At 37.2% G+C, this 18,520-nt stretch overlaps 1 protein-coding gene across 1 annotated transcript in view; it reads right to left on the bottom strand.

Annotated features, from left to right (window-relative positions):
- Nucleotides 1-6,664: 6,664 nt before the first annotated feature.
- TMEM47 (transmembrane protein 47) overlaps nt 6,665-18,520 on the bottom strand; it is a 40,437-nt gene continuing 28,581 nt past the window's right edge. The window contains exon 3 of the mRNA XM_042459581.1: nt 6,665-13,002. Within this exon, the coding sequence (XP_042315515.1) occupies nt 12,824-13,002 (179 nt within the window). The 3' untranslated portion in view covers nt 6,665-12,823. The remainder of the gene's footprint in view (nt 13,003-18,520) is intronic.

Genomic DNA, 18,520 nt, shown 5'->3' with positions numbered 1-18,520 from the left:
GATGAGCAACAGTACAAAGGGCTAAGATTATCTAAAGCTGTGTCCACAGCCTGTCCTATCTGTAGTTCGCAAAGCATAGCTTCTCTGGTTGCTAATTACCTGCCAATCATGTGGAACTCTTATGGGTCACACATTTCTGCTGTCAGCCTAGCATAATAATTGTACAATCCAAGCTAGGAAACAAAGGCTAAACTGTTCAGCTGGGAAGGGTAAAATGTGGCCTTTTCAAGCCAAAACTAACAAAAAGCAGAAAAATGGTGCTCTTTGTTGAGTACGGACTGTGCAGCTGACCTTAACTCTGGCAAGCATACTTTGTGACTCACAACTATTTGCCGGCTAAAGACAGAATGTTTATATATATATATATTATAAAACCTGGCAATATTAGCCCCAGCTGAGGTTAGACTTTAAAAATACATGAATGCATGTTTTCATGTGTCTGGAAACTGCTGAAACAATGATGTTAGGAAACAAGGAATGCTAAAGAATGCTGAGACAAAATTTAATATTTTTTATACAAGCACAATGGATTTTTTTCTTACGGCATTCCTATAAATGAGAGACCTCTAAGTCACTTTGTCATTAATAGTCCTACTCAAATCTTGCAGGCTCAGGACTGTGGCTTCCTTGAGTCTATCCATCTGTAAAGCAGTCTTCCTATTTTTTTCTTCTTCTGCCTTTCCAAACATTATTGTATTTTCTAGGAAGTCATGTGTTCTCATGGTATGGCCAAATTAAGACAACCTTGGTTTAGTCCTCTTTGCTCCTAGGGAGAGTTCAAGTTTGATTTGCTCCAGGACCCATTTTATTTGTCTTTTTAGCAGCCATGGTACCCATAGATCTCTTCCTCAGCACCACATTTAAAAAGGAGTTTCTTCCTATCAGTTGAACCTGTGAACTCCCCAACTCAAGGAAACATAAGAAGAGCAGCAGCATATAAGGCTGCTTGCATGAACACTTATTCATCTGAAATTAGGCAGGGTTCATTTCTCCTAGAAGATACCACTGTGTCTGCAAATTCTATCCAATCAAAAACTGAATAACAGAATAAATACAGGAAAATCTGTTATCATTCTTTGTTGTTTTCCCTTCAAGGATCAAGGAGGCAAGGATTTCCTGAAGCAAGATTCTGGATCAGATCAAAATTGAATCCTGTAAGGTCAGTTTGAGGTGAATTGGACTGCTTTCCAAATTATCATAACAGAGTCCCAACCAAACCTGTTCCAGGACAGATGTAATTTTGACTTGCTTTCCTAGCATCACATTTTTCTCCATGAACTATAATACAAGCCTCTTCTTCTGCCACAGTAGCTGAAGTGCTGACCTCATTGGATTATACATGCTAAAAGGAGACAAAGCTGTCTTTTGTATTTTCAATTCAACAACAGCAACACATTGCAGCACATTTGTCCTTCATTTTTCCAAGGACCTCAGTGAACATTAATCATTTTCTCTTGCAGATGATAAAACAGGATCCCATTAACTCTCTTAGGTTGGATCTGGTCCTGACATTCTGTTTTTGGAGTTCTTTCCCCTAGAGAAGAGGGGTGATTCTCCTTTCCCTGAAATCCCCGTGAAACGTCAACATTGACTCTAGAGGAATCCCAATTGAAAAGACTTAGATGGTGCAGAGGGTTACAGTGGGAAGGGAGGTGAAAATAATCCTGTCAAATTAATATACATCAAGTTATGATGTTGGACTGGCTTTTGGCCACCTTGTTTTAAACATTAATCCTATAACTTCTTTGCTGTTATATATACACTGGAAGAACATGATTCTTCATTATATGCCAGTAGAAATTTTTAAGCAGTTTTGTTGCAGGGGTGTAGTGAGGGTAAATGAAGAAAAGTTGCATATGTAGCTGTTTTTGCCATAAAATAAAACAAACAAAATAATATCCCAAACCATTTTGTGGTGATATCTTTAGATGGACAAGCAAAAGATGCAAAAATATATCCTCTTAGTTTACATTCCCTTAGGCTTCTTCATTAGCCCAAAATGGTATACTAGCTGACTGAGGAAGAAAAATAACAGTATTGTGGTCTTCAAGTTTACCTTGTTTTGAGGTCTTACAGGAAGTATCTGTAAACAAAGAGTTAATGTTTCTTGCAGGAAGAGACATGTGTTCTCTCTCTCTCTCTCTCCTTGGTGCCTGTGTGTATGTTTTAAAGATAGAGATCACAGTAGAGTGAAGTATCTTGGCTTAGCCAAGAATGTTTCACCTGCCATTCCACATGGGTGCAATAGAAACTAGATTCCCTCATAAATATAAAAGGAATAGTTGTGAGCTCTTGGCAGTGTGCATATATAATACTGTATGTATGGCTAATACCTAATACATTTAATATATCAATTATAGCATTATTATGTCTGGATGCATTACTAAACTTATCAAAGACACATCTTTTAGACTGAAAGGGTCTCCCTTTTTTGTCATTTGCCTTAAAAGAGATACCCAATGTAACTATTGAATTTTGAATGGTTTGGGAAGGAGGGAAGGATTCCTCTGGTTTTCACTTCACTTGTGGTAATAAAAATGAGAAAATTAAAATAATAAAAGAATCCCCATAACTTGGATCAAATATTGATAAGGAAGGAGACTGCAGTCAAGAAATCAGAAGGAGATCAGTAATGGGAAGGGCAGCTATGAAAGAACTAGAAAAGATCCTAAAGAGCAAAGATGAACAACTGAGCACTAAACTTAGAATTGCACAAGCCATTGTATTCCTCGTTACCATGTACGGATGTGAGACCTGGACAGTAAAGAAATCAGAAAGAAAGAAAATAAATTGATTTGAGATGTGGTGCTGGAGAAGAATGCTGAGGAGACTGTGCAAAGCCAAAAAGACACATAAATGGATCCTTGAATAGACTGAGCCTGAAATCTTCCTGGAAGCCAAGATTATCAAGGTGAGGTTGTCATACTTTGGACACATCATGAGAAGGCATGACAGAAAAATACAATAATGCTAGGAAAGAAGGAGGAAAGTTGAAAGAAAGGAAGACCACATGCTAGATGGATAGACTATACTAGGGAGGCCATGAGTATGAATTTGCAGGACCTAGACAGAGCAGTGGAGGCTAGGGAGTCTTGGAGATGTCTCATCCACAGGGTCACCATGAGTTGGATAGGTCACACACTCTCAGCCTCATAGAATGGCAATGGCAAACCCCCTTGGAAGAATCTTGCCAAGAAAATCCTATAATAGAGTCACCTTAGGGTTGCCATGTCAAAAATGTCTTAGAGGCACATAACAACAACAAAACAACAATATATACAGTTTAGACCCAGTGTGGTGTAGTAGTTTGAGTATTGGACTAAAACTGTATAAAATGGAATTTGAAACCCTGCTAAGCTGTAGAAACCCACTGAGGAAGTCACACACTTGAAGGCACACAACAACATATATAGTTAATATAATGTACAGCTATGTGTAACATAACATATAGTTCTTTTTGTCTCTCTGTATCTGCATATATATACACATTTATATGTACTCACTATGCAAATACTAGCTGCGAATAATCTACTTTAAAAACAACAATTAGTATTAATAAAGAAACCATGAAATACAGTTTTCTGTGCCTCAGTGGTTTTCTGCATGGTTGAGAAACTACTTTTATTAACAAGCCAGTTTTGAGAATATGAGCCAGTTGAAGAACTGCTGTAGATTCCCAATGCTCTCCTCATGACCATCTTAGTGCTTTATCTAATCATGTCAAACTTATGAAAAGTTAAGATGAAAAATTCCTACACTCTTTGTTGACCAAAGTGCTGTCATATTCAGATTGAATTTTCTCTTTCATAAACACATACCTTTAGAGCACACGTAGGCTTTAGAACATATTTATGTTATCTGTTTGTGAATTCAGATGGTGAAATTAGTTAATCCTCAGGAAATGTTCAGACATTTAAGATGTTCAAAGTGGATATGGGGCTGTGCATACTGGCGGGAAAGGCTTGGTTGGAGGTGGAACAGGGATGATGCAGGCCCTGGCTCCACCACCAGGATGATGTGATGCTACACACTGCACCACATGGCACATGATGTCACAGCGCTCCTCTGGCGCTGTGTCTGCATGACTCAGTGCCAAAGGAGCACTGTAAAGCCACAGCACAATGGCTACCATGTCCTGCAAACACCAGATCAGGTGTGTGGCGTGCGCTTGCTGCAGCCCTGATCTGGATGTAAAAGGGGCAGCTGCAGGCCACCCCTTAGGGGTGGTCTGCACAGCCCCGGTGTCACCTTTGCCCATGGTGGCTTACTAAGCCTTCAATACTATCCACCCTTATCTGACAGTAGGTCCTATTGGAGTTCAACAGGGCTAAGTTCTGATCAAGCAAATATTGGATTGTTCTGTTAGTGTTACAGATGGGGTGGAAGACATGGGCATGATTTAATTAACATGTTCTCTCTACGAATCCCTAGGTCCACCAGTGGGACTCTATGGCCAATTTCTTCCAAGCACTGCACTGGAGGATCTAGAGGTTCCTAGAGAAAATACTTTTCTATGTATTTGCGCATCCTCTGACACAATTCTATGGTCAATGGCCAATGGTCAATTTCTGGCAGGTGTTGACCACAGACATGCATTGGAGTCCCAGTTTCATTGGAGCCCTGTGCCCCAGGGAATGTGGAGGGCTCACTACATCAAAAAAAGAAAGATGCTGCTGGCATAGAGTTAATAGCAGGCCAGCAGGAATACTGTATATACTCATGTATAAATCTAGAAATTTAAGTCAAAAAATTGACCCAAAAAAACTTAGTCAACTTATCCAAGGGTCAATGTAAGTATTGTACCTTAACTCTTATTTAAAATATCCCCTGGTGAAAGGCAAGAATCTAATCTGTCCTGGAAGCATTGACCTCCCTCTACTCTTTTATCCATCCAGCCTTTAGTGCGAGCATAAAATAGTTATGCCTGCTGGAATTTTGTAAGTTCTTTGGCATTGTTTTCCTTTGCTTCATCTTTTAGATCTTTTGTTATATGACCCTAAGTTTTAGCCTCAACTTATCCATGGGTGATATCAAAATCCATTATTTTGGTCCCAAAACCTGCCCTCGACTTAAACGTAAGGTCAGCTTATAGTTGAGTATGTACAGTACTTTAAAATATGCCTTCTGTACACTACCTAAATAGTGAAAATGTGCCCACTCTTTTTTCATTAGCACTAATATGGATGTTTTGAGGATTTAGGAAAATGCTGTATAAATATTTGTTCTTAAGAGTGGACCAGGAAGTATTCAGGTTACTTCCAGTTTTTTGAGTTCCTTTCAATTCTGTAGAAGAGGATTTTTAAGATCCACTTGCTTGTGAACTAGTGCTTCTGTCCTGAAAACTGATAGTTTAAATTGGATTTTTTTTTTGTGTCTTCCAAGTTATAATTGTTTCTTCAGTGTTTCAGCATAATGGTGTTGCAATGCACTGAAGACAGAGGTTGTAAAAATGATTTACAGTGTCACACACAAATTATTCCAAAATTTAGCTGCCATTAAAATAGCCAGTTAGTAAGAGAGCAATAGAAAATAAATTGTTTATAAAAGAAAGAAAACAGCATCAACCTCATGAAGGTGGGAAAGGATTCTACAAAGAGATGGAGAATATTGTTATTTACCCTGGAACCTAACAATATAACGATGTTCCAAAATATAAAGGATAAAATTAAATGGATCCAAGGCAGATACTAGAGAAATAGATTTACACTCTATTGCTTATTTTGATGCTGGATCTGAGACAGAAGGATGTGAAAAGCAATGAACTGCACATCTCATTATTATTTATTGGGCTGTTTGTGTATATTTGAATCAGCCAAGAATACCAATGTCTTTCTATACATTGCTGGCTTCAAAGTATGCTCAGAGAATATTAATGCAGTTCATCAGAAATATGACAACCAAATGTGAAGAATTTACTTCAGGTAAGAACATGGTCAAACATCAGCATAACAATACACTACAAATAGCCAGCCTGGCAGGCATTTATTTATTTATTTATTTATTTATTTATTTGAGTAAGACACAAGTACAGGGCCTCTGTCAAGGTTTGTCAGTGTTATGGAATTCATTTTGAGATGTTTAGCCTTCTCTGTCTGAGAGCTGTGGTGCCACAACTAACTACAAATCCCAGAATTCCATCGGATATAGCCTTGACAGTTAAAGTGGTGTCAGTCGGCATTAATTCTGAAGTGTCACAGCAGTTTCAGTTGTTCAGAACTCTTTGTATGAGAGATTGGATTTAATTGAAGGTTAAAACTGTGTAGGAGGTCAGTTCTCTAGTCACATTGAGGTGACTGACAACAGGAACTTTTGCAGACCTTCCTTCTCAACACAGGAAGATCTTCTGCAGAGCTTGTAGATTTCAAACATTAGAGGTAGGGTTTGTGCATTTTCTCTTTCCTCCCACACTATAAACCCTCATTTATGGATATGATGAATGGTATGCATGTGTTCTGCATATGACGAACCTTGAAGAGAAGAACTTCATACATTGGTAACTTCTTAAACTCAAGGAAGAAGATCAAGTATTCCTGAAGAATAAAGTAGAAACTGTTTGATGCTTGTCTTGACATAATTTCCACAGCACACACTGAGCTATATTGTATGTACATCTAATTAACTGGTGTTGTTTAAAATTTGTACATAAGACAAAATGTGACTTACATTCATGTAGAAGGATTTTTTTATTATTTTTATTATTATTATTTTCAACATACAACTTCATGTCAACTACAAAAGTTGTGAAATGGTAATAAAACTATAAACTGAAGGGGGAAAAGAAACACTCCACTAACTTTGCTTCTTCTTCTTCTTTTTCCTTTAAAAAAAAGTACATTTACATTAATTTCCATGACTAAAGTGAACAACATTTTGATGGATCATGTAATAATAAAATGTAGCATACATTTAGGGGGAAATATTTTTTTAAAAGAAAAAAAAGGAAAGAAACCAGTCCCATCAACAGCATGGAAAACCCTTCATTGTTCATTGTCAAGAGACAGAAATGAAATCTCTAGGCACAGTTTTAGGCATCATAGAGGACACAGAGAGGCAATAGGTTAGTGTGCACTGTTCTGTACAAAAATACAGTCTGAATAAATTACATTGCTAGCCATAAGATTAAACTTCACTTATCAGTCATTTCATTGCATGTTTAATAATATACAGTCTACATGCTAATCCATATATTTATTTATTTATATCTCACTTATATTTCAAACACATAGATTTCTCTATATTTATTTATGTCTTTAAAATTTACATGTTAAGCTTACAAAAGCTAAACGTAGTTGTGCAAGAAATCCAAGAGAGGTGCTACATACTTGCCAGCACCGGACGGCATACTTTTAAGCTTTAAAAATACAAATATCTAGCCCTGGTTGCAACTTGGCTCTGCATGTACGTGTAAGTGTATGTGTGTGGAGGCACACACACATTTGCAAGATCAAACAATATGCGTGTCATGTAAGAATTTATCCTGTTAGTGATATAAAGCCACATACAACTTAGGTGCTAACACTTGAATACAACATTAATTATACATTAAAATGTAATCTTTCATACATATAGTCAAACATTTACGTGTTTAATTCTTTTTAGCAAGAGGTATTTCTGCTTTGCATTGCATTTACTTGTAATTCAGTGCTGAAAACTTAGTCTTGTTTAAATTTGTTGTTGTTGATCATAGTCCAATGCTGAAACCGCCACACCACACTGGCTTGTCTTGCTTGATTTACTTATGTTTAAATAATGTATAAATGATGCATCAGAATCTGAAATTATATGACAAAAATGGAGTGGGCAAGATTTTTCTCATAATTTTTAAGGATCAATACATAAAAGATTGCTCTCTGACATTATGCCAGGAGCTGTTTTGCCATGCCCATCAGGTGTGTAAACACTCTTTTAAGAGTGATGACCATAAGGCATCAGGTCACACATGGTTTGGAGAAGGATTTGACATAAGGCCTTTTTATTGTATGCCCATTGCATCTTCATTGTTTCTCCAAAGACTGGCACAAAGACTCAAGACAACAATGTGGAATTGAATCAGGCCACATGTCTTTTGCATTAACTAAGGTTGCACCAAGCATGAGCAATTTAGTCTCCAATAAATGCAGTTTGCTAACAAATTGGAAACTAGGGACTGATAAACAGTGGTCTCCAAAGGAAATGGGTAACAACAGCCTGGTTCCAAACAATAGCTCAGAAAAGAAGCCATCTCTTCCACACACCCAAGACAGTAACTTCTAAGGAAATGGCAAGAACATCCTTCCCACACCAAAGAGTATTTGTAGGTTCACTAACCCAAGGCACTCCATCCAGACTGTACTCCTTACCACAAAGGTAAAACCAGCATAGGTGTTTTGAAACCATTGTGCTTATTCCTAGTCTCCAATTTCTTGGCAGTACACTTTATTTCAGATTACATTTTCTGTTCTCATTGCATTATTTAGTTAATTCAATAAAGATGTGGCCTGATTTAATTCCATATTGCTGTCTCAAGACTTCACATGGGGGAAGGGGAAGGAATAAAAACACAGTCCAATCCCGAATTAATGTCTATCTCATAGTGCTTCTGAAGGCCACACAATCCATTTGATCTGTGTCTTTCCCATTATAAGACTTGTCCCACATAACACCACTGGTCCTACAAATTCCTTAAATGGAAATGATCATTGCTGATGAGCAGAATATCTCACAAATGTATAGCTAGCATCTGTTAATCTAAGCTCTAGCAGCTACCATCTTAGATTATTGTAATACAGCATATGTGTGAGATAAGGTACTGGTAAGGAAAAATACATGTCTCATGCCACTCAAACCACGTAAGGCTAAAATTGTTGTAACCATGATTTCAATGGAACAGAACCATCTTGTATTTGAGGTATGAATGCCACATAGTGGTATCTACAATGCAAACATTACCCACTAAGCATATATCAATGATAATGTGGTGAAATAAAAATAGGATGCAGCCAGCAGAACTGTTTCCAACTGTCAAAATTGGAGAAATTTATTCAACTGTATCCAGTTTCTGTTTGAAAATATACACCTGGGCCTATTGGAATTCCTTATATTTATTAAAGTATTTGATTTATTTCTGCTATGGCTTCATGGTGACAAGTATTGAATGATAAATGTTGCAATATAAAATATATTGACTTAGTGAAATTCTACTGAATCCAGTAGGACTGATTAGGACTTGGCTGAAAGGCTACTACTTTGAAATTGCAGAGTTGTATCATGGGCTTCTTTGGAACCACTACAAAGAATCAATAATTAAGCTTGGAGACTATGGCCCAAGAAACCTGTCCCCAAACTTCAGGATGACTGTGTCTCAACATCATCTTATAAACATTCTCCCTCTCTGGTATAACCAGTTATATTAATTCAGCAGCTGCCACTTCTGTTTTCCCTAATGGAATCTGTAATAATGAGAATCAAGAAAACCTGTCAATGAGTGGGATGGAAAAGGCACAGGCAGCAAGTTTCTACCACACAGCTGGACAAGAGTAGGTGGACTGATGACCCTAAATTATGTCACAAAGTTAGGCATTATGTTTGTACCATTGCTTACTGCTTTGTCTGTAAAGCATTTGAGAGGAACTATTGGTTTATCTAGCCCAGTACAGTATTATCTGTTCTGGCAGCAACTCCTCCAGTGCTTTTCACACTGCTAATAACTGGTGCTGCCCATGGTGAAAGGTGGGTCTTTCTTCACACAAAGACATGCTCATACAATCTGCCTAAAGTAAGCAGCATTTAATATTTTAGACTGGGGATTGTGGCAGTTGCCAACTCAGTGGCCAAATAAATATCCTTAGGCACCCCTGCAACAAATTGAAGATTTCTCTTTAAAAAATTAAAAAAAGAAAAAAATGAAGATTTCTCTTTCATCTTGACATTCTTTGCCCCCTTTTAAAAATGAGCACCCAGCAGAGATGGGCAACATGTGGCCCTCAACGTGTTGCTGGATTGCCACTCTCATCACCAGTGACTTTTGGCTATACCACATGTGCCTTATCCAATTTAAAGAAGTGAAATGGCATTTAATTAAATACAATGTTCGCTTTTTGTCTCTGTAGAGACTCCCAGAGATTTTCTCCCATGGCCAGTATCTTTCAGCTAAGAGGAAGGAAGAAGCAGGAGATAACAACATGAACAAATTGTTACCCAGTATACATCCTGTACAGAATTATCACAGGTGCATTGAATGTGGAGGTGGTTGCTACTCCTAACAATTCATACACAGCACCCAATGTTGGATGTATGGGAAGTACTAGTACCTGGAAAGCATTTTTGTGCAAACATCAGGGACCAGATTCTTTGCTGCTGTTTAAAAAAAAACACATGGTTTTTAGTAATATATAAATATGTATAAATATATTCATTATTGTGTGATGCTCTGCAGAACACTTCACTTCTTGCTGCCTGTGTGATTTGCATTAATTAAACAGTTATAGCTTTGAGGTTTTAGTATTAAGAAATTATAGAAATGTATTACAGAGCAACAATATTGAGCAGCAGTTTCATCATTCTGAAGATTGTGCTCTTGGAGGACATTCATAATAAGGTACAATTTTAATTTCCATATAGCAAAAATAACTGTTTCTAAATTTATGTATCAGAACAGTATATACCATACAAAATTATTTCAGAATAAATTGAAGATACCTAATACAGTAAACTGATGTAAACAAAAATAAATGGTGTGTTGTATATATCAATTTAAAATATAGTCTTAAAACTAGTTTTTTCATGATTTCAAGAAGCAATAAATTAAACAATAAATGCAAATAAACTGTAAGCCAATCCATTACTGCTAAAGGAGAAAATATGACCATTTTAATACTATCCTGATAATAACATATAATTTTCATAATTATTTCCCTCCATCATCACATGGAAAGGATACATTAACTAGATTATCTTTTTTAAAACATCACATCTAAAGCAAACAGCAATTTTTCAATGGACACAACTCCCAACGTTTAAAAAACAATCTCTTAGTTGTGTCACAGCTAATATTTGTCTAGTTCTGGCTTCCACTGAAGCTTCATTTTTTCCCTCCTTGGAACCCACCTATCAGCATTGCTTTGAACCATGGACACATTGCTAACCAAATATCACTCAGGAAAACGACAAGAATTTTTCAGGTGGACAACTGCAATTTGGAAATTTCATCTCGATTTCTTCCAACTAATCTTTCCATATTTAAAACAATACAGGAGTTTTTACAATGTCTTTTATATGATCTACATCACCACTTTAGTGCCTGTGTCAAAATGAATTAATGTTTATGTTTGGCATTAAGATAAACGGTGGCTTTTCCTTTCTCTGTGAACCTTAGGTTTGTACCCCGTCTCTCCTCTCCTCCTTCACTGTGACTACAATGAACAAATACAAGTTTTTGCTTCAATTTTTGATAAAGCACAGTCTAGCACTTGATCCAGGCCACCGACTGTGGCTAAATTTAACTATAGTTTATTGAAATCAACCATCTCCTTCTCCATGATTTGCAAATGGGTGGTTTTGAACAACCATATTTAAGATTAACCACAGCTTGTCAAATATGGGCTAAAAGAGGAGTTAGAGCTGAAAACTTCTGATCTCTATCTTACAGCTGTTGGGTGGGTGAGAGCCTGAAAACATGAGGCTCATGGTAGCTCTTCCCATCACAAGTATTCATGATTTGGCACAATATCAAAATGTGGTCAATATCATTTTCTCTAGCTTTGCAGGAATAAAACCACAGTTCATCTTCACCTAAAATTTTAGTGGATGGCACATACATCAAGATTTAGTTCAAGCAATACAAGATGCATCACATTATAGGAAGGGACTCATTAAAATATTTCAAGCGAACTCAATACCCAGAGAAGACTCTTGAAAATTTAGATTCTTAATTAGAACACTTGCTATAGCTAATAAAGTATTAGCTTGGAATATCATATGTTTTCTGTATACGTTTATCTTCATAGTAATAACGAATAAACATCTTCTATAAAAATAGTGGGAATGTTGCTTATGAAAACTTTACCGCAGTGTTTTGAAATCAAAATATGCTCTGGAAAATGCAGTGCATGCATGTCTCTTATTCTCTTTTATTGTCTTGAAGGAGTCAACAGATTCAGTGTGATTCTTCATGTTATTTTTCCATACTTGGTTAGATCTGAGACATAGTGTCCGACCACATAATTGGAAAAATATGTTCCACATTCTGACTTCCTGATATACCACAACTGGCTGGAAAATGTGGACTGCCAAATGTACAAGCTTGTGTTGCCAGGAAATTGCTGAGTGTACATATTAATTATTTATCTTCATTCTTCTCATCATCTGGTTCCTTAGATATTCATTTCAACAAGAATCTCAGAGAGCCAATACAACATGGAGGCAGAGGTTGGTGACTCACTACAATGTCTGAATCATATGTAATATAAATAAGCTTCTACATGATTCTTGTTCCAGCAACTCCTTTGCAGGTTACAGCCAATGCAGGTAGCCTACATTTCATTCCATCTAATTTTCTCATGAACGCTGAGGCCATCCGCATCCATCAATGGTACTGAGCTTTCCTTATAATGTATCAGCAGTTTCCATAGTTTGCCTATGGGCTGATCAGCAGGTGTAATTTTCAGTAATTCATTAAACAAGATGTTTAAATGCTACTTGCAGTAGTTGTAGCCAAAAGGTAAAGGTTGATAAATCAATATAGCAGACTGACACTCTACAAAAGTTCTAAAAACACCAAGTTAGAAAAGACAGAACAATCCTTGTGTTATTCATTTCCTTTTTTTAAAAAAAAAGGTAGCTTCCTTTAGTAGTAGTCTTCATAGTTCTTGGGGTTCAAGCAATAAAGTATGGCACCCCCAAATGAAAATATAGTTGCACCCCAGGCAAGGCCATAACCCCAGTTGAACTCATGGTATATTCTCAAATTGACTGTTTCGATGAACTTGATTGGATAAAGGACAAGGCTGCACACTTGAAGAACCACTGGGAAGAAAAAAAGAAAAAGGGAAAAAATTAAATATGAAACTTGACTCATTTTTTTAGAAGAAATAAAACAGGAACCCACCAAGAGACTTCTGCATGGTCATTTTCTGTAGACTTTAGTTCCAGTGGTGACTGGCAGCTCCCATGTTGGTGGGGAAGTGAATCCACTCTGGATTTTAGATCAGACTTTAAAGGCAGTATCCAAAGTGGTGACTCCTATCCCTAAATCAGCTTCAGCACCATGCATAGCTTAAGTCTGGATTGAAAACCAAGGTTGATTCACTCTCCCACTTACATGGGATCCACTAGCCTCCACTGATTAGAACCATACCATATGTTTAGAAATATCATACACAGCTTTTCCTGAATTCTGTGAGGGAATTGTATAATGTTAGCATACAAAAATCACTCCCAATGAAGTAAAGGGCTACAGTCCTGCCCAATACTGTTATTGTGCTAGTTATTTTTTATTTTTAAATATGCCATGCCTTTCCTCAACAAGCCCAGTGTTATTAATGGTATGTTAAAACATCATAAACTGAAGCATAAGAAGTTTTACAGAAAAATTTGACAGCAACAATAAACACAAAAAAGCATCCATAAAACTAATGCAATCCCCAGTATTTTTGCTTAGTCATGTATTAGATGAAAACTGATGGGAAATAGTTCTTAACAACTGTACAAAAATAATAGTATGTTACAGCTGAAGCTGCAGACAGTAAGCTTCTTAAAGCCCCCCCCTCTTTTTTTTTCTTTTTTTTTTCTATAAAATAACATATTTGCCACTTCAGGTGATAATAGGGTTGTTCATGCAGTTTGATAGTATCTTGTTTTTATTTCCCAACAAAAACCCAATGGGAATCATGCTGGATTAAGATACCATTGAAGCAGCATCATTCTTGAAGTATTGTAAAATGGCTGCCAAAACTTCAAGAAAAAAAGGGATCAGAGAAAAGGGAAATTACCTTCTGTCACTTCATATGAAGGGTAGTAATAACCCCCATGAAAAATTCTCAAATGTACTTCCAACAAAATGCTAAAACAAAAAAAAGGGAATCAAGAAAAAAAGAAAAAAGCAACACAATAAATAAAAACAATTACATCTCAGGATTGAAAATCTCTTTTAAAATGTTGTAACCATTTATCCCCTCAAGGCAGAGTCTACCAGTTATATGTATAGTCTTATTGAAATGACAGCTGCACAAGTATGCAGTGATAATAACTTCATATTGAGTTGTATTTATTTCAACAAAGTTTTGACAGAGGTCCTAGTGGAATGAGTAGGTCATGCAAATAATATCATCCAGATTATATTTGATCCATGCTCCAGCAGCTACCATTTTAGCCTATTGTAATGCAGCATATCTAGTCCACAGGAATAAAGTAATGCAAATATAATCCATTATATATAGGAAAAAATAATGCCATATTATGTTAAGGTTCTAAAGCAGGGGTGGGAAACCTATGGCTCTCCAGATTCTGGCAAACTGGCAACTGCACTGGTATCTCATTGGAAGTGTAGAACCTTTGGGACAGTATCTATGTGTTAAATTTCATATATAATTTGTTTTATTGTTGCTAAAACTAAATTGGGACTTAAATTGTGATTGTGATTGCAATATTCAATTATAACTGACCCCATAAAACCCAGAAAGGGGGACAAAAGCCAACATCAAAGTGCATTTTGATATTAAAATACAAATAAATAGGGTACAGTGTTATAACAGCCAATTAAATATAATTTAAACCCATTTAAAAGTGCTTCAGAGAACAAAATGAAATAGCACAACACCTCTCTCCTTAAAATACTTTCTGCAGCAGCCAATTAATTACTCAAAGTATGCCTGAATAAAATGTTCTGTGCCCAAGAGAAGGACAATAAGGAAAAGACCAAACCAGTTTCCCTTGGAAGGGAATTCCACATTTTGTAAGCAGTCACTGGGAAGGCCCTTCCTTCTGTGCTCTTCAAATATGCAGGACTGAGATTAATTCCTCCCCCAAAGAACTCATATGGGAAGACCGGGTTCTTCAGATAGGTCTGGCCTTGAGTTGTGTTTTTAATAGAACAAAACCAAAAAGAAAATTATTCCTTTTTTTTACTGACTACTCTTTGTTAATTATAGTGGCACACAGATGACTAAGCTAATGGTGTCTATATATAGATCATAATGGACTAAGAAAAAAGTTAATGATGAAATGTAATCCAGGAAAGCTCATTTATCTTGTTTGACTCTCTGTGATAAGTAATATTAATTAGGAGCTAATTATAACAGAATTCAGATGGAATTGTGTATTAGATACATATAGGCTCTGAGGCTAATCATGACTATTATTTGCCATTTTTTTGGGTAATTTTCTATGCAATATAAAGAAAGTGACATAATAATTCACAATGTTAAGATACATGTTTTCAGCAGATTTGCTTTCATTTACGATCAAAAACCAAAACTGTGCCATTCAAAGTTTTAATATACAAGTTTATGTAACCACCCCAAGGCAAAGTTTAAAAATAATTTGAAGGCAGAAGAAACAGTATGAAATAGCAGGCAGAGTATTGGTTCTGGATCTAAAACAACTAAGTTGTCCACAACCATGAAACTCAAGTGGAACAGCTATAATTGGAGTTGTGAGTAACATCTTTGAAAGGACATCATGACTATCTTTACTCAAAATGAGAAAAAACCAAATAAGTAGCAAATAATGATTGTGTTTTAATCTAGACTCGATTAGGAAGTCATCTGAACCTCAATAAAAATCACAGTAGATTGAATTCAACTATTAGACCAGTAATGGTGAACCTTTTAGGGACCGAGTGCCCAAACTCAAAGGTGTTCTAGCATTGGATGTTACCTGGTGCCAGAAGCAGAATGTCTTGGGGGGATCGGACTTATGGGGGAGCAGGACTTCCACCCTCTGTGCATGGGAGTTCCACCTACTGGGAGTGGGACTTCTGGGGGTGGGACTTCCCCAAGAGACAGCTGAAGGCCCAGGAGAGTGGGGGGAAGAGGAGAGACAGGATGCCCTCCTGCCTTTCAGTGTGCCCTCCAAAGTGGCTTCACGTGCCAGAGAGGGCACACATGCCATAGGTTCACCAACACGGTATTAGACCAACCTAAAATAGAATCAAGTCAACAAATATATCACATAACAAAAGAGGATCTAATAAACAATTATAAAGGTTGAGCCTCCCTTATCTGAACTGTTTGAGACCAGAAATGTTTTGGATATTTTCAGATTTTGGATTATTTACATATACATAATGAGATATCTTGGAGATGGGACCCAAATCTAAATACAGTTGACCCTCCTTATCCACTGATATTTTATCCATGGATTCGAGCATCCATGCTTGAAAATATTCAAAAAAGGTATAAATTCCAAATAGCAAACCTTGATATACCATTTTATATAAAGGACACCATTTTGCTCTGCCATTATATTTAATAGGACTTGAGCAGCCATGAATTTTGTCATCCATGGGGGATCCTGGAACCAGACCCCAGTAGATAACAAGGTCCCACTGTATTAAATTCATTTATATTTCATACACACCTTATTCACATAGCCTGAAGGTAATTTTATACACAATATTTTAAATAATTTTATGTGTGAAACAATTTTTGTATATACTGAACCATCAGAAAGCAACAGTGTCACTATTTCAGGCACCCATGTGAACAATTTTGTACAGTGGCCCCTTGTTATACACTGGGGTTTGGTTCCAAGATCCCCCATGGATAACAAAATCTATGGATGCTCAAGTCTCATTAAATATGACATAGCAAAATGGTGTACCTTATAAAAATTGGAAAATCAAGGTTTGATATTTGAAATTTACATATTTTTTTAACATTTTCAAACCGTGGATACTTGAATCCGTGTATAAAAAAATCATGTATAAGAAGGGCCAGCTGTATTTTAGTGTATTTCAGATGTCTGCATTCCAGATAAGGGATACTTAACTTGCATACGTTTTATTGTTCAATATGTTCAGTATCTCTCAGGCACTTTCAGTACTACTGATTGGTATATATATTCAAGCTGATTTTCTATGTTAGGTATTTGGAGCACTAGCTTAAAATGGCTTTGTTGTTCCCTTAGTGCAGGATGCAGAATGTGACGCTAGGAGAATTCAGACTCTTTTCTTCTGAAAAAGGTCTAGATTAACTGGATGATAGTATCTGACTAACTGGCTTATAGGGTTGGCAACTACCCACAATTCAGGGTCATGTATATCCATCACTGGAAGTTGGAGGGCTGCATCCATATCCAAGTCCGCACCCCATTCCAATTCTTATTTTTAAAAAAACCCATCAAAATGTTCCCTTGCTTCCTCTAGGGGGTTCTCACTTGGTCATTTTAAGCCTTTTTCAAATGGAAGTAAACTGGAAGTCATTTCTGGTTTTGAAAAGAAGAAGTCTCTCCCTTTCCTAAAGCAGCTGAGGTGAAGGTACAGTACTCCATATCCTGAGAAGGCAAGGGGGCTTTGGGTAAAAAAAAAAACTGGTGACTTGTTTGGGGCTTCAGAAATGTCTTGGTGGCTGCATACATCATGCAAGACACTTTCCTCACCCTCTCTGTAGTTCAATGAAGAATAGACAGTTCATGTTGTAAAGTGAATAAGTAGAAATAGCTATGCTTGCAGTTTTGCAACTTGGGGATGATCATGACATGGCATTAAACCTGAAATTTCAGGGACAATTCTGGCAATGGGAAATGTTTCAGAAAAATGCCAAGGAGAAGTGTGGTTTTCCCCTACCTGTCTACTAGTCTGTCTACTGTCATTCATGTCTTGCTAACCATCAAATTGGATTACTGCAATGTGCTCTTCACAAGCTGCTCTTGAAAATGATGTGAATAGTTGAACTGCTTCAATAAATGTACTTGCTTGTTTATGTGCCTGCATGATGCCTTATGGCAACTCCATGAATTTCATAGGATATTCTTAGCTGAAGAATACTCAGAGGTGGTTTTGTCAGATCCCACCATTGAAATATAGTGTACAGCACCTGGCATTCATGGGCAGCCTCCTATCCATGTACTAACCAGAGCTGACCTTGCTTAGCTTCCAAGATCAGATGGGATCTGGTCCCTTTAGGGCATTTAAGGGGAGAAGCAGACTGTCCCTTTGCATCGGCTTGGGGACGGCGTCTAAGCATGCCGTTTAGATGCCATACACTCTGACACCACCCTTATGCCACTGGGAAGCCACATGGCTGACTGCACGTGTGCCCGATTCATGGCATTTCAGTGGCGTGGCATTTACATGTGCTACAGAAAAGCCAAAAAGCCACTACCATGGCAGAAAGGGCAGCTTTTTTCCACCGCAAATAGGAATAGACTTTTTTCTGCTCCTATTTGGGATGGAAGCTGGCCTGATTGGGGCTGTGGCATGCAATGGCCAAAGCCCCAATCCGGCTCTCATCGGGCCCATCAGTTTTACCCCTTAGTTAGCTACTTGCTTGGTTACTGGTCATTTCCTGGGCAAAAAATAATCCTAACACCTGAGAAATCTGGT

Source organism: Sceloporus undulatus, chromosome 3, assembly GCF_019175285.1.
Source record: "Sceloporus undulatus isolate JIND9_A2432 ecotype Alabama chromosome 3, SceUnd_v1.1, whole genome shotgun sequence".
NCBI lineage: Eukaryota > Metazoa > Chordata > Lepidosauria > Squamata > Phrynosomatidae > Sceloporus > Sceloporus undulatus.
This window is presented reverse-complemented; position numbering and strand designations above follow the sequence as displayed.